This window comes from Sebastes umbrosus, chromosome 15 (assembly GCF_015220745.1).
Source record: "Sebastes umbrosus isolate fSebUmb1 chromosome 15, fSebUmb1.pri, whole genome shotgun sequence".
Classification (NCBI taxonomy): domain Eukaryota; kingdom Metazoa; phylum Chordata; class Actinopteri; order Perciformes; family Sebastidae; genus Sebastes; species Sebastes umbrosus.
This window is the reverse complement of record NC_051283.1, coordinates 32094545-32118474: the sequence shown is the minus strand read 5'-3', so window position 1 is coordinate 32118474 and position 23930 is coordinate 32094545. Positions and strand designations below refer to the sequence as shown.

The window sequence follows — 23930 nt, the reverse complement described above, 5'->3', positions numbered from 1 at the left end:
AAACACACTGTGCTGTGATTTAATATCAATAAACGGATCAAAATTGATGCCGAAATAACGACATTATGATGTCGATTTGTAAAAAGACAGAATTCATGCTTTGTCGGGCCTGTTACCATGACGACAAGCAGACAACTTTTAAAATGCTTGTTTTCTGAATGGAGTCTGGATGGATCAAAGCCAGGCTATGCTAACATCGTAGCTGCTCCATCAACACTTCATCTAGGAATAAATACGGCAACAACAACGTCAGTGATGACATGAACTTTAGTGAAGTATGTTTATATTGTTACACATCACTTATATGATGAATGCTTTAGATACACATGCTTTAATAACAAACTGAGATGCTGTTAACCTGCAGACTGTATGTCATGCTGATACCTTTCACCTTGTATAAATGTATAATATACTGACCAGTAAATGTTACCATTTACTATTACTGAATGTCATTGGCTTCATTAGAAGTTGTCTTTCAATTAAACATTAAGATATAAAACTGTTCACATAACATGATAGACATGACCTCTGACCTCTGACCTCTGACCTCTGACTGTTGGTGGAACAATTTAGCCACAAATTCACAACCTGACCAGATCCGGTCCAGACTGATTCTGGGTTTGGACCGAGTCTTGTTTCATTAAGTATTCATCAGTCACAAAACATTTGTGAAAGCAGCACTACAGTTCAGTGAGTTGAGTCCTCTTCCTCTTCCTCCTCCTCCTCCTCAGGCAATGCTCCGAGTGCGACCAGGCCAGCAGCGACGAGGCCGACATCGCCATGGAGACGCTACCGGACGGCACCAAGAGGTCCAGGAGGCAGATCAAAGGACCGATCAAATTCATCCCTCAGGAGATGTCACCAGAGCCCAAGAAACACCAAGTGAGAGGCACGGTGTGTATGTGATGTGCACGCTGGACATGTATCATGTGATCAGAACAGAACCTCTCTGCCGGGGCTGTTCTTCCTCCCGCTGTCATTAGAGTGCGACCCGTGTCAGTGTCCGCTAACTGATCGATCTGCATTGATTACAGATAATGAAGTTGAGTTCTCATCAGCCTCGTGCTCTCCTCAAGGTTATCAGAAAGTGACACAAGGTCACGGTGTGTTCTCAAGAGCAGAGAATAAACATCTGGAACCAGAAGTACAAACACCAACATGTGGATGTGTTCCTGGTGGAGCTGAGGCAGGAAGCAGCCACTCAGACTGAGACACAATGTTGTTATCACTTCATCTGATTCCAGGAGCAGGAAGGAGAGAGAGGCTGGTGGGGAATGTTTAAAACCACCACGAGAAGAAAGCACCACTTTAACTGGGCCTCCCTGCCCTGCAGAGCAACTGTCTCTAGACAGGTATATAACAGAGAGGCTCAGTCAGGTAACACAGGATCAGGCCTCCACTGATGTCTGCATCCGCTGTACAACGGGATGTGGAGTCACTTACACTAGTTTATGAAAAACAAATGCAGTTAAATGTCAGTCCACACTTCTTAAGGAGTTAAATGACAGGTTCACTTTGTTTCAAGTCTGTCTTAAAACTATAGTCAGGTGTCCACGTGTACATCGGGACATTTATACAACATTTATAACATATATAACATGTCTTTAGAAAAGACAACAGCGCCCAACGACTTCTCTCTCTGGCCATAACAGAGCAACGGTGTGTGGACAGTGTGTGGACAGTGTGTGGACAGTGTGTGCAGACGATGTCAGCCTGTAGTGTAACATTCAGTGTCGGTGTGTGGACGGTGTGTGTGGACGGTGTGTGTGGACGGTGTGTCTGGACGGTGTGTGGACAGTGTGTGTGGACGGTGTGTGGACGGTGTGTGTGGACGGTGTGTGGACGGTGTGGACGGTGTGGACGGTGTGTCTGGACGGTGTGTGGACGGGGTGTGTGGACGGTGTGTGTGGATGGTGTGTGGACGGTGTGTGGACGGTGTGTGTGGACAGGGTGTGTGGACGGTGTGTGGACGGTGTGTGGACGGTGTGTGTGGACGGGGTGTGTGGACGGTGTGTGGACGGTGTGTGGACGGGGTGTGTGGACGGTGTGTGGACGGTGTCAGCCTGTAGTGTAACATTCAGTGTCGGCTGTGAGAGGGAACATTCAGCCTCCCTCCGTCCCTCACTGGATCCTACTTATCTCTAGCGACCACGCTCTGATCCTGAGATACCGAGCAGCCTCCCCGCTCCCTGAAGAATCACAGCAGATTGATATCTGACAGCTGGCTGCCGAGGAGGGCAGGCCGGGGTTGTCTTTCACTTCCCTTTTTGTTTTTCCACTGTCAATATGTGACCCGGTGCCGCTCCTCCTGGGACCGGAGGGAACTTTTCCTCTTGGTACTGTGGAGTCAGTTCTACTGAAGCTCTCTGTTACAAATAGAGAAAAGAACAAAGAAAAGGAGGAGTGTCTGAGCCACTCCTCCTCTCTCTCTGTACGCTATCTGTCTTAGAGGGGGGGTAGCGGCGATGGCGATGGCGGCGGCGTGTTGGAGCACAGTGGCAGTCTGGGTTAATGTGTTTTTCTGTTCAGGTTTGGAAACCCTGGGCCCAGACATGTGCCGAGGACCCTGCTGGAGCTCTCAGGGATTAAGCAGCTTTCTGATTTCTCTCGCAGCCACAGCCACTCGGGCGAGGCACTTCAGTGCAGCATTTATCTTCAAATGCAAGGCGTGCAATGGCAGACGCTAAAAGGGCCCTGCTTTGCATTTTTAATGCTTTTACCAGGGCGCCCGAGCTCTGGCACTTCTCTAAAGCCATGTTTCAATTTATCAGGACCGGCTAATCAACCTCCCGCTGGCCTCCCAGGCTCTGTGTGTGTGTGTGTGTGTGTTGTGTTGTGTGTGTGTTGTGTGTGTCTGTGTCTGTGTCTGTGTGTGCGTGTGCGTGTGCACATTTACATTTGTCCAACAGGGCTAGCATGGCCCGGTGCCACCTTGATGAAGCTGAGAGTCTGTGGCTGTTATTCATGGCTGTAGTGGATCCTGCCTGCTGGAGGAGAACCTCTAAAGTCAACCTGAGAGCTGGATGTGATTTAACATGTGTGAAGCGTCACGGCTGTAAAGTTAATGCTGTGTAGACGCTGACCCAGTAAAGATAGAGACCATCTCAAACACTCTTTATGCTCATTAACACACGTTTGTTCTCCAGTGTGTGGTACAGTAGGATGGGCTCTGTCTCCCTCCATCATGGATCAGTTAGAATATCTACTGTCTGCAGGTTTGAGTCCTCCGTCGCTGACGCTCCCCGTGATGTCATCAATCGTGCACTAATGGAGTGAAGTGAAGGTGTTTTTGTGAGACAGTTAAAGCAGTAGTAGATCATTCTGAACATGACATGCTGTTTGTAATGGTGTTGCTAAGGTGTGAATAACGTACACACACCTGAAGGTTGTGCTTGTGTGCTGACAGGCTCTTACCATCGAGGTTACATCCACATAAACGGTTAAATAGTAAATGTTACCATTTACTATTACTGAATGTCATTTGCTTTATTAGAAGTTGTCTTTCAACTAGGGATGCTCATTTTGAAAAATGTTCTGAACCGATAACCGACCCTCGTTAATCGATTATTAACCGTTAACACACAAGATTAGTGCCTCGCATGCAGCGGTGAACCAGCTGCAGGAGCACAACAGACAACTGAGTCTCCAGTTCACCATCAGGAAGCGTTAACTTAGCAGCCACGATGCTGCGTTCACTGACTCCAGTTCACCATCAGGAAGCATTAACTTAGCAGCCACGATGCTGCGTTCACTGACTCCAGTTCACCATCAGGAAGCATTAACTTAGCAGCCACGATGCTGCGTTCACTGACTCCAGTTCACCGTCAGGGAGCGTTAACTTAGCAGCTACGATGCTGCGTTCACTGTCTCCAGTTCACCATCAGGAAGCATTAATTTAGCAGCCACGATGCTGCGTTCACTGACTCCAGTTCACCATCAGGAAGCATTAACTTAGCAGCTAAGATGCTGCGTTCACTGTCTCCAGTTCACCGTCCGGGAGCATTAACTTAGCAGCTACGATGCTGCGTTCACTGTCTCCAGTTCACCGTCAGGAAGCATCAACTTAGCAGCTACGATGCTGCGTTCACTGTCTCCAGAGGTTAACTGAAGGATTCAGGAATGGAGAGACTAACTGGAGGATTCAGGGATGGAGAGACTAACTGGAGGATTCAGGGATGGAGAGACTAACTGGAGGATTCAGGGATGGAGAGACTAGCTGAAGGATTCAGGGATGGAGAGACTAACTGGAGGTGTAAACTATAAAGTGCTCCTCCTAATGGGACATGATTTACTGCTGCCTGCTGCTACTGTAACATTAAAACCTCAGATGTGAACATATGCCATTAATCAGCTGGAGATGATGAGAATGAAGTTAATATATGTAGTTACTACCACTTCCTCTGCTCTGTTAATTCCTCTAATCCGGTGTGAAATGATTCATGCTTGTTAAAGATGCACTGATGTACTTAATTAAAAGATTGATTTTAGCCGGGGACTTTATAAACTGCTGCAGTTTTAATTTGCTTTAATTTACCTGAGCAGAGGCTGAGCAGAGGCTGAGCAGAAGCTGAGCAGAGGCTGAGCAGAGGCTTAGCAGAGCCTGAGCAGAGGCTGAGCAGAGGCTGAGCAGAGGCTGAGCAGAGCCTGAGCAGAGGCTGAGCAGAAGCTGAGCAGAGGCTGAGCAGAGCCTGAGCAGAGGCTGAGCAGAAGCTGAGCAGAGGCTGAGCAGAGGCTGAGCAGAGCCTGAGCAGAGGCTGAGCAGAAGCTGAGCAGAGGCTGAGCAGAGCCTAAGCAGAGGCTGAGCAGAGCCTGAGCAGAGGCTAAGCAGAGGCTGAGCAGAGGCTGAGCAGAGCCTGAGCAGAGGCTGAGCAGAAGCTGAGCAGAGGCTGAGCAGAGGCTGAGCAGAGGCTGAGCAGAGCCTGAGCAGAGGCTGAGCAGAAGCTGAGCAGAGGCTGAGCAGAGCCTAAGCAGAGGCTGAGCAGAGCCTGAGCAGAGGCTAAGCAGAGGCTGAGCAGAGGCTGAGCAGAGGCTAAGCGGAGCCTGAGCAGAGGCTGAGCAGAGCCTGAGCAGAGGCTGAGCAGAGCCTGAGATTAGGCTGAGCAGAGCCTGAGATTAGCCTGAGCAGAGGCTGAGATTAGCCTGAGCAGAGCCTGAGCAGAGGTTGAGCAGAGCCTGAGATTAGTCTGAGCAGAGGCTGAGCAGAGGCTTAGCAGAGCCTGAGCAGAGGCTGAGCAGAGGCTGAGCAGAGGCTGAGCAGAGGCTGAGCAGAGCCTGAGCAGAGGCTGAGCAGAAGCTGAGCAGAAGCTGAGCAGAGCCTGAGCAGAGCCTGAGCAGAAGCTGAGCAGAGGCTGAGCAGAAGCTGAGCAGAGGCTGAGCAGAGCCTGAGCAGAGGCTGAGCAGAGGCTAAGCAGAGGCTGAGCAGAAGCTGAGCAGAGGCTGAGCAGAGGCTTAGCAGAGCCTGAGCAGAGGCTGAGCAGAGGCTGAGCAGAGGCTGAGCAGAGCCTGAGCAGAGGCTGAGCAGAAGCTGAGCAGAGGCTGAGCAGAGCCTGAGCAGAGGCTGAGCAGAAGCTGAGCAGAGGCTGAGCAGAGGCTGAGCAGAGCCTGAGCAGAGGCTGAGCAGAAGCTGAGCAGAGGCTGAGCAGAGCCTGAGCAGAGGCTGAGCAGAGCCTGAGCAGAGGCTAAGCAGAGGCTGAGCAGAGGCTGAGCAGAGCCTGAGCAGAAGCTGAGCAGAGGCTGAGCAGAGGCTGAGCAGAGGCTGAGCAGAGGCTGAGCAGAGCCTGAGCAGAGGCTGAGCAGAAGCTGAGCAGAGGCTGAGCAGAGCCTAAGCAGAGGCTGAGCAGAGCCTGAGCAGAGGCTAAGCAGAGGCTGAGCAGAGGCTGAGCAGAGGCTAAGCGGAGCCTGAGCAGAGGCTGAGCAGAGCCTGAGCAGAGGCTGAGCAGAGCCTGAGATTAGGCTGAGCAGAGCCTGAGATTAGCCTGAGCAGAGGCTGAGATTAGCCTGAGCAGAGCCTGAGCAGAGGTTGAGCAGAGCCTGAGATTAGTCTGAGCAGAGGCTGAGCAGAGCCTGAGCAGAGGCTGAGCAGAGGCTGAGCAGAGGCTGAGCAGAGGCTGAGCAGAGCCTGAGCAGAGGCTGAGCAGAAGCTGAGCAGAAGCTGAGCAGAGCCTGAGCAGAGCCTGAGCAGAAGCTGAGCAGAGGCTGAGCAGAAGCTGAGCAGAGGCTGAGCAGAGCCTGAGCAGAGGCTGAGCAGAGGCTTAGCAGAGCCTGAGCAGAGGCTGAGCAGAGGCTGAGCAGAGGCTGAGCAGAGCCTGAGCAGAGGCTGAGCAGAAGCTGAGCAGAGGCTGAGCAGAGCCTGAGCAGAGGCTGAGCAGAAGCTGAGCAGAGGCTGAGCAGAGGCTGAGCAGAGGCTGAGCAGAAGCTGAGCAGAGGCTGAGCAGAGCCTAAGCAGAGGCTGAGCAGAGCCTGAGCAGAGGCTAAGCAGAGGCTGAGCAGAGGCTGAGCAGAGCCTGAGCAGAGGCTGAGCAGAAGCTGAGCAGAGGCTGAGCAGAGGCTGAGCAGAGCCTGAGCAGAGGCTGAGCAGAAGCTGAGCAGAGGCTGAGCAGAGCCTAAGCAGAGGCTGAGCAGAGCCTGAGCAGAGGCTAAGCAGAGGCTGAGCAGAGCCTGAGCAGAGGCTGAGCAGAAGCTGAGCAGAGGCTGAGCAGAGCCTAAGCAGAGGCTGAGCAGAGCCTGAGCAGAGGCTAAGCAGAGGCTGAGCAGAGGCTAAGCGGAGCCTGAGCAGAGGCTGAGCAGAGCCTGAGCAGAGGCTGAGCAGAGCCTGAGATTAGGCTGAGCAGAGCCTGAGATTAGCCTGAGCAGAGGCTGAGATTAGCCTGAGCAGAGCCTGAGCAGAGGTTGAGCAGAGCCTGAGATTAGTCTGAGCAGAGGCAGAGCCTGAGCAGAGGCTGAGCAGAGGCTGAGCAGAGGCTGAGCAGAGGCTGAGCAGAGCCTGAGCAGAGGCTGAGCAGAAGCTGAGCAGAGCCTGAGATTAGGCTGAGCAGAGCCTGAGATTAGCCTGAGCAGAGGCTGAGATTAGCCTGAGCAGAGCCTGAGCAGAGGTTGAGCAGAGCCTGAGATTAGTCTGAGCAGAGGCTGAGCAGAGCCTGAGTAGAGCCTGAGATTAGCCTGAGCAGAGGCTAAGCAGAGCCTGAGTAGAGCCTGAGATTAGCCTGAGCAGAGCCTGAGTAGAGCCTGAGCAGAGGCTGAGCAGAGGCTGAGATTAGCCTGAGCAGAGGCTCAGATTAGCCTGAGAAGAGGCTGAGCAGAGGCTGAGATTAGCCTGAGCAGAGCCTGAGCAGAGGCTGAGCAGAGGCTGAGTAGAGCCTGAGCAGAGGCTGAGCAGAGGCTGAGCTTAGCCTGAGCAGAGCCTGAGCAGAGGCTTAGCAGAGGCTGAGCAGAGGCTGAGTAGAGCCTGAGCAGAGGCTGAGTAGAGCCTGAGCAGAGGCTGAGCAGAGCCTGAGTAGAGCCTGAGCAGAGGCTGAGCAGAGGCTGAGCAGAGCCTGAGCAGAGGCTGAGCAGAGGCTGAGTAGAGGCTGAGTAGAGCCTGAGTAGAGCCTGAGCAGAGCCTGAGCAGAGGCTGAGCAGAGGCTGAGTAGAGCCTGAGCAGAGGCTAAGCATAGCCTGAGTAGAGCCTGAGCAGAGCCTGAGCATAGCCTGAGCAGAGGCTGAGCAGAGGCTGAGTAGAGCCTGAGCAGAGCCTGAGCAGAGGCTGAGCAGAGGCTGAGTAGAGCCTGAGCAGAGCCTGAGCATAGCCTGAGTAGAGCCTGAGCAGAGCCTGAGCATAGCCTGAGCAGAGACTGAGCAGAGGCTGAGTAGAGCCTGAGCAGAGCCTGAGCAGAGGCTGAGCAGAGCCTGAGCAGAGCCTGAGCATAGCCTGAGCATAGCCTGAGCAGAGGCTGAGCAGAGCCTGAGCAGAGGCTGAGCAGAGGCTGAGCGGAGCCTGAGCAGAGGCTGAGCAGAGCCTGAGATTAGCCGAGCCGTGTGGCTGAGCGTGTTTCAGCTGAACCGGCTGCCGGACCGCAGCCTGCCCTCTCTCTCTCCCCGGCCTCGTGCTGTACGTTACTCTACAGACGCCACTTTAACGCAGAATAAGTGACCACCGTCAGGCCTTTTGTTTGGGGGAGCAGTCGCAGGAGAACTAGTGAAGGTCTGTCGGAGCCAACTGGCAGCGTTCTTTGCAGTTAGCATTCTTAATGATAAGTGCTCCATCTGGCGACGTGGTGGCGAGCCAAAGAGGACAGATGGGATTGTTTTCACAATCTGTTTAAATATGTTGTCGATTTTTCTTCCCCTTTTAACCCCCCCCCCCCAGCAGCTCCAACGCTCTCCCTGCTAGCAACAAGAAGGGGATGTTTGATTTTCATTTCCTTTCATGCTCCGTTCAGTCTGCTGCTGAGAGGAGGAAGCACACTTCAGACCGGCGGAGGAGACGGGGTGTTGCTAGACGTCGGTCCGGCGTTGTTTAGCCTCCACAGAGACCATGTGATCGCTGTCCCGGCGTGTTCAGAGACCATGTGATCGCTGTCCCGGCGTGTTCAGAGACCATGTGATCGCTGTCCCAGTCAGTTCAGAGACCATGTGATCACTGTCCCAGTCAGTTCAGAGACCATGTGATCGCTGTCCCAGTCAGTTCAGAGACCATGTGATCGCTGTCCCAGTCAGTTCAGAGACCATGTGATCGCTGTCCCGGCGTGTTCAGAGACCATGTGATCGCTGTCCCAGTCAGTTCAGAGACCATGTGATCGCTGTCCCAGTCAGTTCAGAGACCATGTGATCGCTGTCCCAGTCAGTTCAGAGACCATGTGATCGCTGTCCCGGCGTGTTCAGAGACCATGTGATCGCTGTCCCAGTCAGTTCAGAGACCATGTGATCGCTGTCCCAGTCAGTTCAGAGACCATGTGATCGCTGTCCCAGTCAGTTCAGAGACCATGTGATCGCTGTCCCGGCGTGTTCAGAGACCATGTGATCGCTGTCCCAGTCAGTTCAGAGACCATGTGATCGCTGTCCCGGCGTGTTCAGCAGTCATGTTTCAGTGGAGGAGCTGAGGAGGGGGTTAGCTGGTCAGTTAGGTCAGGGGTTCTCATCCTTCTGTATCCTGAGGCCCACTTCTGATTGTTAAAAACATTTCCGAGGACCACCTTTCCAAATAAATTACAAACTGGGCTTCAACAAAATTTTTTCGTCTCAAAAAACACTGAACTTTGTGTCACTGCATCCGAGACATGTATGTCTGTAAAGGGGAGACTCGTGGGTACCCATTGAACGTATTTTCATTCACATATCTTGAGGTCAGGGGTCAAGAGACCCGTCTGAAAATGGCTGTGCCAGTTTTTCTTCGCCAAAATGTTGTGTATATTTGGAGCGTTATTTAGTCTCCTTCCCGACAAGATGGCAAGACATGGTTGGGACCAATGGATTCTTTAGGTTTCTGAGTTTCCTATGTTACCGGTAGCTTTAAAACTGAGCCTGCTACAACCTCTGAAAGATAGAATAGCGGCCGTCAGATTATGAAGAGGTTAATCTAACCATTTGGCAGGTCCTCCACGGCCCACTAGGCGGTGCTCTGAGGCCCACCGCTTTTGCAGCTTGTGGATTTGTAATTTACTGAGAATAATCAGAAGCTTAATATGTGTCCTAGTTTATTTCCTGTTGCAGTGTAGCAGACAGGAAGTAAATATGGGTCCAAGCTGTTGCCTAGCAACTCCATTGAAACGGTCTACACAAAGATCTAGGTTTGGTTTTTAAACTTAAAGGTTCTCTATACGATATCCAGAGAATTATTACATCATCAACTGTTGAAAGATATAGAGGAGTAATATCTACCTGAGCAGAGATTGAAGTCTCTCCCTCTCTGTTGTAATCAGAGCTTCTCTGTGCTTTGTTGACATCGCCGGGCCGACCGCGTGTGCCTTTTAGTGCACGTGAGCGTGCCCCACTGGCTAGCTACAGCTGATAATCATCATCACGGAAGCCATAGAAATGCTCCCGATCCTGCGTACTGCACCTTTAAGACCTGCTGTGTGTTTGTGTTTTTGAGTCCCGTGTTTGTGTCTTGCAGAGAACCAGAGGACAGAAGAGGAAGAGAGTTCCCATCGGTGAAGACAGAGAAGATAAAACTGAGGTTTGTTGTTCTAATAACTTCTTGAGGTTCTTTATGAACCGGTTCAGCTCGGCTCGTTCACGGATATTAACTTAGCTAGCTTAGACTGGACTCAGACTGGACTTAGACTGGACTTAGTCTTGCTTAGACTAGCTTAGACTGGACTTAGACTAGACTTAGACTGGACTTAGACTGGATTTAGACTGGACTCAGACTGGACTTAGACTGGATTTAGACTAGACTTAGACTGGACTTAGTCTAGCTTAGACTGGACTTAGTCTAGCTTAGACTGGACTTAGACTGGACTTAGTCTGGCTTAGTCTGGCTTAGACTAGACTTAGACTGGACTTAGACTGGATTTAGACTGGACTCAGACTGGGCTTAGACTGGGCTTAGATTGGGCTTAGTCTGTTGTAAATTGACTATAGATTGTCCAATCTGCCCCAAACTCGACATGTTTAATAAGAGTCTTTAGCTCCATGCAGAACATTCTCTCTAACTGTTGAGTGCAGTGTCTGACTTTCATGGAAATGCACGGCAGCGGTACCTCTGACGTGCACTAAGGGCCGAGGGCCCGTTCAACACTGCTACAGCTGTAATTCTTTCTTTTATATATAAACAAAAACGTCCACCTTCAGAACAATCAGCTGCTCTAATCACATCCAACCTGTTTCACACCAGCTGGGAAGGAGCCACGTCGGTCTGATCCTAACAGGATCCTAACAGAGCTGTGGGGGGGGGACATCCTGCTCTGGTGTGTCCCCGTCTCTCTCTCTGGTGTGTCCCCGTCTCTCTCTCTGGTGTGTCCCCGTCTCTCTCTCCGGTGTGTCCCCGTCTCTCTCTCCGGTGTCCCCCCGTCTCTCTCCGGTGTGTCCCCGTCTCTCTCTCTCTCATCCCCCTTCTTCCATCCCGTCCCCCAGCAGTGTCCCGTCCAGCTCTGGATTCTAATCATCCGTGTTTCCATAGGAACCGCTGCCACGGGAACGCCGACAACGCCAGTCTGCAATGCAGAAGAAACCCAAAGCTGACGACACGAGGACGGAGTGCACGACCTGCAGAGGACCGGGGGACAACGAGAACCTTGTGAGGTGAGGCAGTGTGTGTGTGTGTGTGTGTGTGTGTGTGTGTGTGTGTGTGTGTGTGTGTGTGTGGTGTCTCGTGAGGTGTGTGTGTGTGTGTGTGTGTGTGTGTGGTGTCTCGTGAGGTGAGGGTGTGTGTGGTGTCTCGTGAGGTGAGGGAGTGTGTGTGGTGTCTCGTGAGGTGTGTGTGTGTGTGTGGTGTCTCGTGAGGTGTGTGTGTGTGTGTGTGGTGTCTCGTGAGGTGAGGGTGTGTGTGGTGTCTCGTGAGGTGAGGGAGTGTGTGTGGTGTCTCGTGAGGTGTGTGTGTGTGTGGTGTCTCGTGAGGTGTGTGTGTGTGTGTGTGTGTGGTGTCTCGTGAGGTGAGGGAGTGTGTGTGGTGTCTCGTGAGGTGTGTGTGTGTGTGTGTGTGGTGTCTCGTGAGGTGTCTCGTGAGGTGAGGGAGTGTGTGTGGTGTCTCGTGAGGTGTCTCGTGAGGTGAGGGAGTGTGTGTGGTGTCTCGTGAGGTGAGGGAGTGTGTGTGGTGTCTCGTGAGGTGTCTCGTGAGGTGAGGGTGTGTGTGTGGTGTCTCGTGAGGTGAGGGAGTGTGTGTGGTGTCTCGTGAGGTGTCTCGTGAGGTGAGGGTGTGTGTGTGGTGTCTCGTGAGGTGAGGGAGTGTGTGGTCTCGTGAGGCGGTCGTATCCTCCTGATGATTAAAGTTCAGTCTTCATTAGGCTCTGCAGCGTGGGGGGGGGGCTCCTCTATCGGCCCCCTGTATTGACCTGCCACAGACATTTGCACAGTTCATTAAGGACTAATGAATAGCACAATTTAGCCGGCTCCTTTCTGGGGGTTTCAGGTGATTTCAGGTGGTTTCAGGTGTCCGCCCGATAATAAGCACGGTTCTTTTCTTCTTTGACGTTGGAATTCTGGTAGAAAATAAGAAAGCAGATCGCAGCAGGCGGCTCGTCAGGACGCATCAGGACACGTCACCTGATGAAGCTCTTAGGAAACGTCCCTTCATGCATTTCACACTGTCTCTGTTAGGACTTGTGTTCAGTTGAAACAGAACTCCAACACTTCTTCTCTCCATTCTACCTTAAGAACAGCTCACCTATATGTTCTCTAACAGCGTCAGGAGGCTCGTATTAAAGACCAGCTTCTTCTTCTTCTTCTTCTTTTAAAACATGTTGGATCATTTTGATTCCTTATCTGCTCCGACTCAACCCTTCCTCCGTCTTCCTCCGTCGTCTACATTAATACAGACTAATGTACATTTTGCAGCAGTAGTTCCATTCCACCAGCAGCAGAGTGCTGCCGTCCTCACCACAGATACTCCGTCACTCACTACTTCAGTCCATCTGCTTCTACTGCGTTCTGTCTGATGAAACTCAGCAGCTCCCACACAGATGTTTCACATTCCAGCAGTTTAAAGGACATAAAGGAGTTTAAACAGTCCATCAGCAGAACGTTCTAATCATTATATGGTATACTAATAGTAATGTAGTAGCAATAGTAATCATTGAAGTCATTTTGTGAAGATCTGATTCTGGGCCCTTGGAAAATATTCTCTATTTTCTGACATTTATTATTATTATTATTATTATTATTATTATTAATAATAATAATAATAATAATAATAATACACTATTTGTATAGCACCTTTCATTCAAGAAAAGCAGCACAGAGTATTTTACAATAAAAGAAAGTAGACTAAACATAAAAACAGCAAACAACGTAATTGATGGAAAATAAAAAATCTACTTGATAAAATAAGAAAAGAAATGATGAACCAAACAACGGACCAGTTGATGGAAAGGTTTTTTTGATCCCTCAACAGTGATGTAAAGTAGGAAAGCAGAAGCACTTTGAATTCTGATCTAAATGTTTTCCTGTTAAAAGGAGGTCAGAGAAGCAGAGTGGTGAGTATGACGTGATGATGTGAGGTAGGTCATTTCACCCCCCCCACCGTACCCCCAATATTTATACCCGCTATTTGTCCGTGCATGCTCATTATCTGAGACTCTTTGAGGCTGTTATTCAAGAATGAATCTTCTTTTGCACCCATTCACAGCACAGTGTGTGTAGAGCAGAAGCATGGAGAAACAGCCGATGTAGAATAGAATCTAGTGTCTGTAGTGACGTCCTGTTACTACGGTACGTCCTGTTACTACGGTACGTCCTGTTACTACGGTACGTCCTGTTACTACAGAACGTCCTGTTACTACGGTACGTCCTGTTACTACGGTACGTCCTGTTACTACGGTACGTCCTGTTACTACGGTACGTCCTGTTACTACGGTACGTCCTGTTACTACAGAACGTCCTGTTACTACGGTACGTCCTGTTACTACAGAACGTCCTGTTACTACGGTACGTCCTGTTACTACAGAACGTCCTGTTACTACGGTACGTCCTGTTACTACAGAACGTCCTGTTACTACGGTACGTCCTGTTACTACGGTATGTTCTGTTACTACGGTACGTCCTGTTACTACAGAACGTCCTGTTACTACGGTACGTCCTGTTACTACAGAACGTCCTGTTACTACAGAACGTCCTGTTACTACGGTACGTCCTGTTACTACGGTACGTCCTGTTACTACAGAACGTCCTGTTACTACGGTACGTCCTGTTACTACAGAACGTCCAGTTACTACGGTACGTCCTGTTACTACGGTACGTCCTGTTACTACGGTACGTCCTGTTACTACAGAACGTCCAGTTACTACGGTACGTCCTGTTACTACGGTACGTCCAGTTACTACGGTACGTCCTGTTACTACGGTACGTCCTGTTACTACGGTACGTCCTGTTACTACAGAACGTCCTGTTACTACGGTACGTCCTGTTACTACAGAACGTCCTGTTACTACAGAACGTCCTGTTACTACAGTACGTCCTGTTACTACGGTACGTCCTGTTACTACAGAACGTCCTGTTACTACGGTACGTCCTGTTACTACGGTACGTCCTGTTACTACAGAACGTCCTGTTACTACGGTACGTCCTGTTACTACGGTACGTCCTGTTACTACAGAACGTCCACGGAGTAGAGAGAGCATCGTCATGGAGACGGACGACAGACAGAGCTGTTAGTGTTTCATCTGTCATCCTCGTGAGGCAGCGTTTGAGGTGTGAGGGTTGCTGGGTTGCTGGTCGGGGGTGTGAGGGTTGCTGGGTTGCTGGTCGGGGGTGTGAGGGTTGCTGGGTTACTGGTCGGGGGGGTGTGAGGTGTGCTGCCCTGACTCTTTCTATCTTTGCATTGCACAGGTTGTGAGAGCCGGGGCAGCCTCCTCACCTCCCATAGAAACTGGGGACAGATGACCGTTGGCTTAGAGACAGAGAGAGAGGCAAATTGAAGTGTTTGAAGAATGGCGCTCGAGACCGTCACGCCGCCGCCGCCCGGCCGCCACCTCTGATCCAAACTGGACCAACAACATGTCCAACGAGCGGAACTCTCTGAACCCAAAACATGGAGTCCATATGTTTTGTTGGACTCTTTAACGTCTTTCACACACTACGAGTAACTTGGTTGATTCTGTTTTTGTGACCGATCGTGGCTCAAGTTGCTTCTATGCAGCTGTTTGCTGCATCTGCAAGTAAGAACAACATCTGTATTTATATTATTCATGTATTAAACTGGCAAATAACCACAACACCTCTCTGGTGTTATTAGAGAGCATTAAACACTAAGAGTTTACCATCCAGCCAGGAGGAGACTGATTCAGATTGAATGTGTAAGACGTTGAGTCATCGGTGTCTTTAAAGAGACCGGGACATGTGACGTGTTTCCTTTTCCCCACTGAAGATGTTTTCTAAAGAGCTCATTTCATCAGAAGATCTTAAAGTCTGGGTAAAGTAGATATTATACATGTTAGAGAAGAAGTGCTGCACTAGACAGTACTGAATTGTACAGTTTGACCGTTTGTCATGATTTATATGTTCAGGATTTTTTGGGCAACCTGAAATCACACAACCCGTCCTCTAACCCTCCATCAGCACCGAGCATCAGTGGTTCTCCCAGTCAGTCACCAGTTACAACTAGGGATGTTCATAGTTAACCGTTTAACCGTTAACCCACATTCGGCATTTTAACCGATTAACGCTATCGGTTAAAACGGTTAAAAGAAATGTTAATAATTAACTCAAAAGCTGAGCGGCTCAGAGGAGCGGCTCGTCTCTTTAAGGAGAAAAGCTGGTCCACCTTAACAGTCCACCTTAAGAGGCAGAGCCGGAGTTGCAGGATACAGGAAGTCGGCTCCGGTCTCTCCGGCTCTCTTGAGCGGAGCGGAGGAGTTGTAGTTTCATAGCATTTATTCACCGACAAATAAACTATACTCACTGCTACACCTACGATCACAGCTAGAACGCCACCAACAACCTCACACTCACCACCAACACACACACATGGTCTGTTGGAAACTCACTAAAGTTACGCAGACTACGTGTGCGGCGGCGAGCACGAAGCCTCCGGCAACGCTAGAGCTGCTAACGTAGCACAAACACACACACTGTTTGTTGGACACTCGCTAAAGTTCCGCCGGGCAGACACACAGCTGACAACCTGCTAAACTAAACTAAATGTGTGGTGGAGACTTTTACTGGGAAAGTGGCTGCATGTCCGCGACACTACACGCAGCATCGTAGCTGCTAAGTTAACGCTCCCAGACGGTGAACTGGAGACAGTGAACGCAGCATCGTGGTTGCTAAGTTAACGCTCCCGGACGGTGAACTGGAGACAGTGAACGCAGCATCGTAGCTGCTAGGACGGTGAACTGGATACTCAGTTGTCTGTTGTGCTCATACACCGCTGCATACGAGGCAAAAATCTTGTGGGTTAACGATTAATAATCGGTCAACAAGGGTCGGTTATCAGTTAAGAACATTTTTCAAAATTAGCGTCCCTAGTTCCATCCCTTCCTCACCACAGCCAGGCGGTGAACTGGCCGTCTGTGGGCCCTCAAACAATCCATGAAGTGATCAGTGCATGTTGCAGGACTGGACTCACGTTGGTTAACTTGTGCTGACGTCGTAGACTCGGCCGTCGTAGACTCGGCCGTCGACGACTCCGTCCTGTTAAACGCTGGATAAATAGGTTTTGAGTGAAAAGACTTGTTTCACTGTCAGAATTTGATCAGTCCGGTCCGATAACATAACGTCTAGAAGAGATTGAATTATTTTATCCCCTTTCAAGTTAGCATGTAGGGCTAACAGGAAGTTAGCATAGGGCTAACAGGAAGTTAGCATAGGGCAGGGGTCAGCAACCTTTACTATCAAAAGAGACATTTTTTGGACAAAAAAAATTAAAGCACTCCGTCCTGAGCCACAAAACATCTCTGAACCTCATAATGAAGGAAACCTAGTTTATAGTCTAAGTATATAGTATATCAGTCTAAAGCAGTGAGGGCCAAAGAGTACCTCCGTAGTACATTGTGTACATTGTGTATTAGGACCACATTGAGGGAAAACACATCTGAGATTTAAATTCATAACTTTACGAGAAAAAAAGAAAATAAGACGTAAAATAACTCCCGTACCGTACCGTACCATAACGTACCGTACAGTAACGTACCGTACCGTACCGTACAGTAACGTACCGTAACGTAACGTACCGTACAGTAACGTACCGTACAGTAACATACCGTACCGTACAGTAACATACCGTACCGTACAGTAACATACCGTACCGTACAGTAACATACCGTACAGTAACGTACCGTACCGTACAGTAACGTACCGTACAGTAACGTACCGTACAGTAACGTACCGTACCGTACTGTACAGTAACGTACCATACCGTACCGTACAGTAACATACCGTACCGTACCGTACCGTCGTACCATAGACCTACAACCATGATGAATAAAACAGGTTAGAGGGGCTGAAGAGACGCAGGTTGCTGACCCCCGCTTTAGGTGCATCCAACATGTATGTGATATATATTTTAGATCTCTTCCCCGTTCGACGTCTCATCAGTACCAATCAGTGTTATTGATCGAGGTCACCCTGAGCCCTTCAGTGTGAGTTTGGTTAATGACTGACTTGAGTGTTGTGTTGTGTTTTCTCAGACGTAGAAGAGAAGTCCGTGTTGTGTATAGAAGAGTCATCTGTCTCTGATGTGTAGCAGTCAGTCAGTGATCGCTGCTATAAAGCTTCTGTAGTAGAAACAAACTAGTGTAGTTAGTGGTGATATAGCACTTAAATATTAGTCTTTAGTGTCTTTCTGGCATTTCTAGAAGTCTTCCTCCGTCTCCGTTATATCTCCAAGTGCCAGTTAAACTGACACGTCCTCAGAAAGAAGCCCAGCTTTGTCTCGGTGTCCCCGGTGGCCCGTAGTCAGCGCTGTCAAAACAACAGCTGCTCGCTGCTCTGTCAGGCCTTCATGACAAGTGTCACATGGTGCCCTGGTGTTCCCCTCTGTAGCCCGTACAGGGCCCTATATGCATGCTGTTAGAGCAGTCAGACCCCTGCAGTGGGGCCACTGGGTTGGTCTTTAGAGACCCGGTCTCAGTGCAGACTGACATGCTGACTCCAGACCAGTCCTTCATCATCATTCACACTCAGTCTGTCTCAAAGACTGCGTGTCACTTCTATAATGCATGGCTCTATGTATTTATCCAGATCTGTACAGTAATTTAAAAGCTGAACATGCGTGATGTGGTCTTATAGAAGCTGAATGCCAGGTAGTAGAAGCTGAATGCCAGGTAGCTCCATGGTGTGACGACGTGTACAGTATTTATTGAAGAGGCCAAACATACATTTTTGTGCCTACATACTTGATTATTATTCTATATCATCATACGCTCGTGTTGTGAACAGAGTTGAACTCTGATTTGTGATATTTTCTTTTGATTGCCAAACCTTTGTTTACAGCCTCGTGATGCTTTTAGGGGAATATTTCTGATTACCTGTGTTCTGTATTACTGTGATACTGTATGAAGTAAGAATGTGAACGTTGCTGCTGTTGTGTATGTGACGTGTCGGCCTCTGGCCTGCAGCTCCTGACAATTAAGCGGAGCTTTAATAAACTCTTGACTTTTTCACCTTATTGCTGCAGTGATAAATGAGTGTCAGCCGGCTAATTAATTGTTCTAAAGTCGCGGCAGCGGCAGTCCGTTTGTGCGTGTAATGCCCTCTGTCATCTGTGATTTATCACCTGGGAAGTGGCCTTCTTGTTGGGTGGGTGGGTGGGGGGGGATAGAACAGTGCAGGCTAGAACTGAGATTTTCTCACTGCAGTCAGTTCAATTCATCGGCTTTATTGGTCTGAAAAGAGAGAGCCTGAGACCATAGAGCTGTCAACACATAGACCAGCTATGAGACTACAACACAAGGCTCTTTGTCTGCAGATGGGGGACCTTAACAAAATCTAACCGAGGCAAGAATCAGACAACAGATCTGCTCTAACAGAGATCTTCATCATCAAATCAGCATCAGCACGCAGAACATAGAACATTCTGCTGCCAGCCCTTTCTTTCTACATAGAGTTCTCCTTTCATAATGGCCGTTTCATTTCATTATAAATGTCATTTATATTTATTGTAGACAGAGAAAGGTTCAGAAACGTGTGGTAATTAGTAAATAATAGTAATAATCCACCATTAAAACTCCGTACTATATTCATTCATGGAGCTCTGCAAGTCACTGCATGTTTTACAACACTGACCTGCACATATTTCAGAATAAAAGCCTCGTGTTAACAAATGAAGGAATTCTGTCCACAGAAAAAAACAAACGCTTGAGGGCTTTTATTTTGAAATGAAAGCAGGAAGTGATGATTTAAAAACAAGTCTTTACTTTTTTTCATCTCCGTGTCATTTTCTACCGATAGAGATGTAAACTGTAGTAATGTAGCTTGTATGATGTTAATATACAGTCAATAGATCACCTTCACTGTCGGTTGTTGCTGTGAACCGCGCGGCTCGCGGTAAAAATAAGCGATACGCAGCCGAGGGCGGGCAGTGTAGCTGCTCTAACCCGGTAACACGGACACCAAAATAAGAACAACAGGTAACTGCTGTGCTGACGTTCTCAGTGTGGACGATGCTGGAGAGGGGGTGCCCCCACGCATTAGGGGGCGCTATGGAGCCCGCTGGCGACGCCCGAGCCCAATCACTACATTGCTTTGCAATTTTCTCCGGTTCTGATGGTTTTCGTGAGTTTTCATGCATCCCGAGCGTCTCAAAAATACGATCTCGCAGCGGAAAAATAACCTTAGCAAAAACAATTTCCGTGCTCTGATTATCGTATTATTGACCCAAAAGAATAAATAATATCTAATATTGTTTCCTTAGTTCCGCTCAGCCTTTGTTCTCTAAGCGTTTGTGGGAGACGACAGAAAGAGACATGTTGGTTTGTAACGTGGCGTCTCTCCGTGAGATGGAACCACCTCACCGTGGTGAACTGTGCCCGCTCCGATCCCTCATCCTCGACCCGGGGGGTCTCCGGGGACCGAACGGCAGCCGGCAGAACCAGAGACGGGCTCCTGGTTCCTGGGCGGGATGAGACCGGGGGGGGGAGGAGAAGAGAGAAGAGCTAGCAGGGAGGGGGGGGGTTCTGGAAAGCAGTAACCTTTCCGATGATGAGTGCGTTTCCCATTACTGCTCTGACACCGGATCCGGGGAGATGATTTAATGGCGGCATTTTGTTTTTGCTGACTTCACCCTTTCCCCCCCCCATTAAAACAGAAAACACAGAGCTGGGAGCGCGGCTGTGTGGGAAGAGTGGCCAAGCAGCTCAAATCTATTACTCCCCAGCTTCTTCCCCCGTCTCTTTATCCCACTGATTCCTCCACCGTGTGGAGTCCTGCTCCGATGCTTCCTGAGTTACACTCTCTCCTCCCTCTCCCACGCCTTAACTGCTTCCTGTCTCTTCCTCTTCTAACTGCTCCGCGTCGCCTCCTACCCGTTTTACAATCATTACACACCCAACATGAGCCACACAGCCTTATATCTTAATTGATTACCTCGTCATAGACTTGTTTTAATGGAGTTGCAGCAGGCTATAAGCTGTTTGTATCTCTAGTGGAGTTTCTGTAGCGAGGTGCCGATAGAGCGGACCGCGGTTCTGGCCGGGTCAGACGCTACGAGGCTCCAGTTTAATCCCTCGGAGGTAAGATGGAGATGGACGCTTCTCCAGGGTGCTACCCGGTTCACTGGGGCCCCCTGCTGGTCAGACCCGTCCAGAGCATCAGGGGACTTCTGTAGAGGAGCTGATAAGGCCCGGTGCTCTGACTCGGCTTCCTCTGTACAGGTGAGACTTCAGCGCTCCACTCACGTCTTCCCCTTCTTGTAAAACAATGGCTCCTTTCTAATGCTGCAGTGACCAAACAGTAAATCAAATAAAGGTCCAAAGATCCAGTCCTTTCTATGGGGAGACACCGGCACACTCTGTCATGGATGAGAGTCAATGGCTGACTGCTTTGTGTCATATTGATCTCCGTCACATGGCCCTCCCACCCCCGAGGTAATTGCATTGCTCACTTGTGATAAATTCATTGCCTTGTTTCAGCCACTTGGGCTCTGACACCGGGGGGGGGGGGGACACCAGAGAGAGAAAAGAAGTTTCTGAGGCCTCAAACTCCCCGTCGATACACAGAGCCGTGACTGAGGGTACCGAGCAGGACCATCCATACCTCTACCGGTTCTGTGTCTCTTCCTTAACGTTATTTAGCTTCGCTGGTGTTCTTCGTTTCTGTAGTCAGGTTTGGTTTTGATGAGCAGACGAGAACATGGGAGCTGATGCCTTTCTAGATCTCTACATCTCAGAGGGTTCAGCCACAGAGAAGATAATCAGGACAGTTATTCTTCGTCGACTAACACTCGTACCATTTTGTCGAGTAATCGCTTAGTTCAGTGGTTCTCAAACTCTGGTCCACGTACCAGCGGTGGTCCGCGTGCTCTCTCTCGTGGTACACGGAGGAATCTCTGACTATCGATTCCTCTTATTGATGCTTTCCCACAGTTACGCTGCACAATGACGCAGACGCACGCTGCATCATGTTTCAGTTAGTTTGGGACCGGAGACACGGTGAAGAGATAATAAAGCTCTCAGCAGCATGGAGCTACTAAACCTGAGGGGATGCATCCTGTTTCTACCTGATAAAGAGACACTGAGAACAACAAACCTGTGTTGAAATCAGCAGGAGGAGAGTTAGTAACGTTAGCTGTTAGCAGCCGTTAGCAGCTCAGTCCAGACTGGATGAATACCGGATATACCAACGTTAACGGGGGTGCCATTGAGTTATTGTTATGAAGTGTTCAAAGTCGGCTCAGGAAAAATGACAAAAGAAAGAGAGAATTATGACCTGTTTAACTTCATAACAACTTACCAAGATTTATTTTAATCAAAGCAAATATTTAAATAATCATAATCATTTGAATTGTGTGTTTTTATGCAAATAACCACTATAGATGACAATAACAAAGTACAGTACTGTGTACACTACCCTCCCTCCACGGTGTCATTCAAACATTTTAATTTACCCTGTATATAATGTTTTTTATGTTAAATATATCGAACATTGAATGACTTCAGATCTAAAATGTTATTCCTTCATTTAGCGCAGAGATTTCAAAAGTGGAAGATAACAGTTCTGAGTGGCAGACTAAAGAAAAAACTCTACTGTCACAGAGACGGGAAGTGAAGAAAGTTAATTTCCGACCCTGGACAGGTGTTCCCTCAGGGACAGCGGTGGGTCCGGGTTAAGGTTAGTGAAGCCAGGCTTACTTCGTGCTGGTTAAACAGTCTGCTCTGCACTTCTACACATCCTTTTCTTTTCTATCCAACCGACTCCGTCTAATATCGTGTCACCAACGTCTTCATCAGTGAGACGTCATTTGGTCGTGGTGATACGTCACACGGAGGCTCGCGGCGGATCCTCCAGCGATAGCGCTTCCTCTTCCTCTTCATGACACCTAGACGACGATGTGACAGCGGGTTTGAAGAGCTGGATGAGATCAAATGAAGCCAGCATAGATTTGTGGGCCTTGAGCTCCGCTGGGGGAGGACGGGGTCCCGGGGGGGGGGAGGGGATCTGAGAACTTCACACAGAGATTAAATACCAGATGAAAGTGGACATGAATCGGCCACCGAGAGCAACATGTGTTGCAGACAAAAGCAATCAATCATGTCCCCTCCACCACCTCACCTCCAATAAGATTACATCAATCAATAAGCTCTCTTATGAGTGATTGGATTTGGTCTGCTTCCAAAGTGCAAGGGGGGGATGGGGGGGGGCTGCTCAATTTTCCCAATGATTAAAGCAGGGCCAAATTGCTTTGATAACATCAAGGACCTTGCTGTGGCTGGATGTGTAAGGGCAGCGCTGGGAGCAGATAGGCTGCTGGAGGTAGCAGGCCACTCAGACAGTGAAGAGTCTGAGAACAACTCCGGCTACGTTACGGAGATCAGCCAGGCAACTGGATGTTTCCATGATGCAGTTGCTATCGTTGCGTTCCTTTTACCTCGGAAGTTGGAAATCAGAGCTGGGAACGGTGTCGCTCCCGGGTCAACCGCGTTCCAGTACAACAACATTTAGCATTGGCGGTTCTATACGGAGTCAGATCAGTCTCAATGTTAATGAATCACAACTGTATTTAATGATTTATATAGAAATGAAACTCTCACAAAAATATTATTCAATGCACACAAAAATAGTTTTTGTTGAATATAAATCTCTATATACTTAATATTAATGAGCTGAACATGATAAACGTCTATGTAAGTATAAGATTGTTATTATTTCAATGTGGTGAAAACCGGGACGATGTGAGTGTTTGACAGATATTTGTTGTGACTCGTCAGCTTGAAACCGGGACGTCTGGTCACCGTCTGCTCGTGGTCTTTTAGCTACGCTAAGCTAAACATGTCCAGTCTCTATTTGGGTTCAAAACATATACTGATAGAAATCCAACAACTATTGGTTCCCACGGGAACCAATAGTTGGGGTCCCACCTCAGCCGGGGTTCTGCTGTCACCCTCTGACTCGTCCGTATGTTGGACTCCTTGGTCCGTGTTTCAAGACGGGTCGGATGGGTTGCCGACATCGCCGCAGACCCCTGGCGCCTTTTACATGGGCCGCGGCACGACGCGGTCGGGGCGCACTGAGGACAGTCTGCCCCGGTTGACAGTCGCACCGGGAGCAGGGAGCCCCGTCACGGTGCGGCGAGGTCCGGGCGGGGAGCACTGTAAAGCTGCGGCCGCGAGCCACCTTCGCCCCCGAGCCTTTCCAAGCCGATCTAGAGCCGGTGGCGGCGCACCGCCTCGTATGCGGGACTCCCCAGCCTGCCGTGTGTCGCTCACACCCTCCAGCTGGCTGTTAACAAGGCTCTTTAGGCACAGAGAAGTACTCGTATCGGTACTCGGTATCGGAGAGTACCCAGATGGAAGTACTTGTACCCGTACTCGGTCTATCGGTGCATCCCTAGTCAGTACTGTCCAGATGTTCTGCTACTGGTCAACAGCTCTTTGTACTGCGCCAAAGTTCACCAAGATGTAACTACATGAAGCTCCTGGTGCATTTCCACTGACTGCAGGAGCGTCTGATCACATTGACTAGAATACATATGTAGTCTGTTGTTACCAGGCGCCTCACGGCGGTGCTCGTCTCTAACTGTGAATGTGTGGAGCTCTCCCCACGTGAAGCTCAATTCAGCAGATTTCAGCCCACCTTTCACGGATAAATAAAGATTAAAAAGCTACATTATCACACACACATCCAGAAGAGCCTGCGTGTGCATC

The 23930-nt window shown here is 49.4% G+C and overlaps 1 protein-coding gene across 5 annotated transcripts in view; it reads left to right on the top strand.

The window, feature by feature from the left end:
• phf14 (PHD finger protein 14) overlaps positions 1-23930 on the top strand; it is an 82821-nt gene that overhangs the window by 36001 nt on the left and 22890 nt on the right. For 2 of the 5 annotated variants that reach the window (XM_037794306.1, XM_037794308.1), the window contains exons 14-16: positions 732-894; positions 10091-10153; positions 11099-11220. In XM_037794306.1, the coding sequence (XP_037650234.1) occupies positions 732-894; positions 10091-10153; positions 11099-11220 (348 nt within the window). Of the gene's footprint in view, positions 1-731; positions 895-10090; positions 10154-11098; positions 11221-12123; positions 12746-14460; positions 14884-23930 lie in introns of those variants that run through there. The other 3 variants (XM_037794309.1, XM_037794310.1, XM_037794307.1) reach the window with 3 other exon arrangements.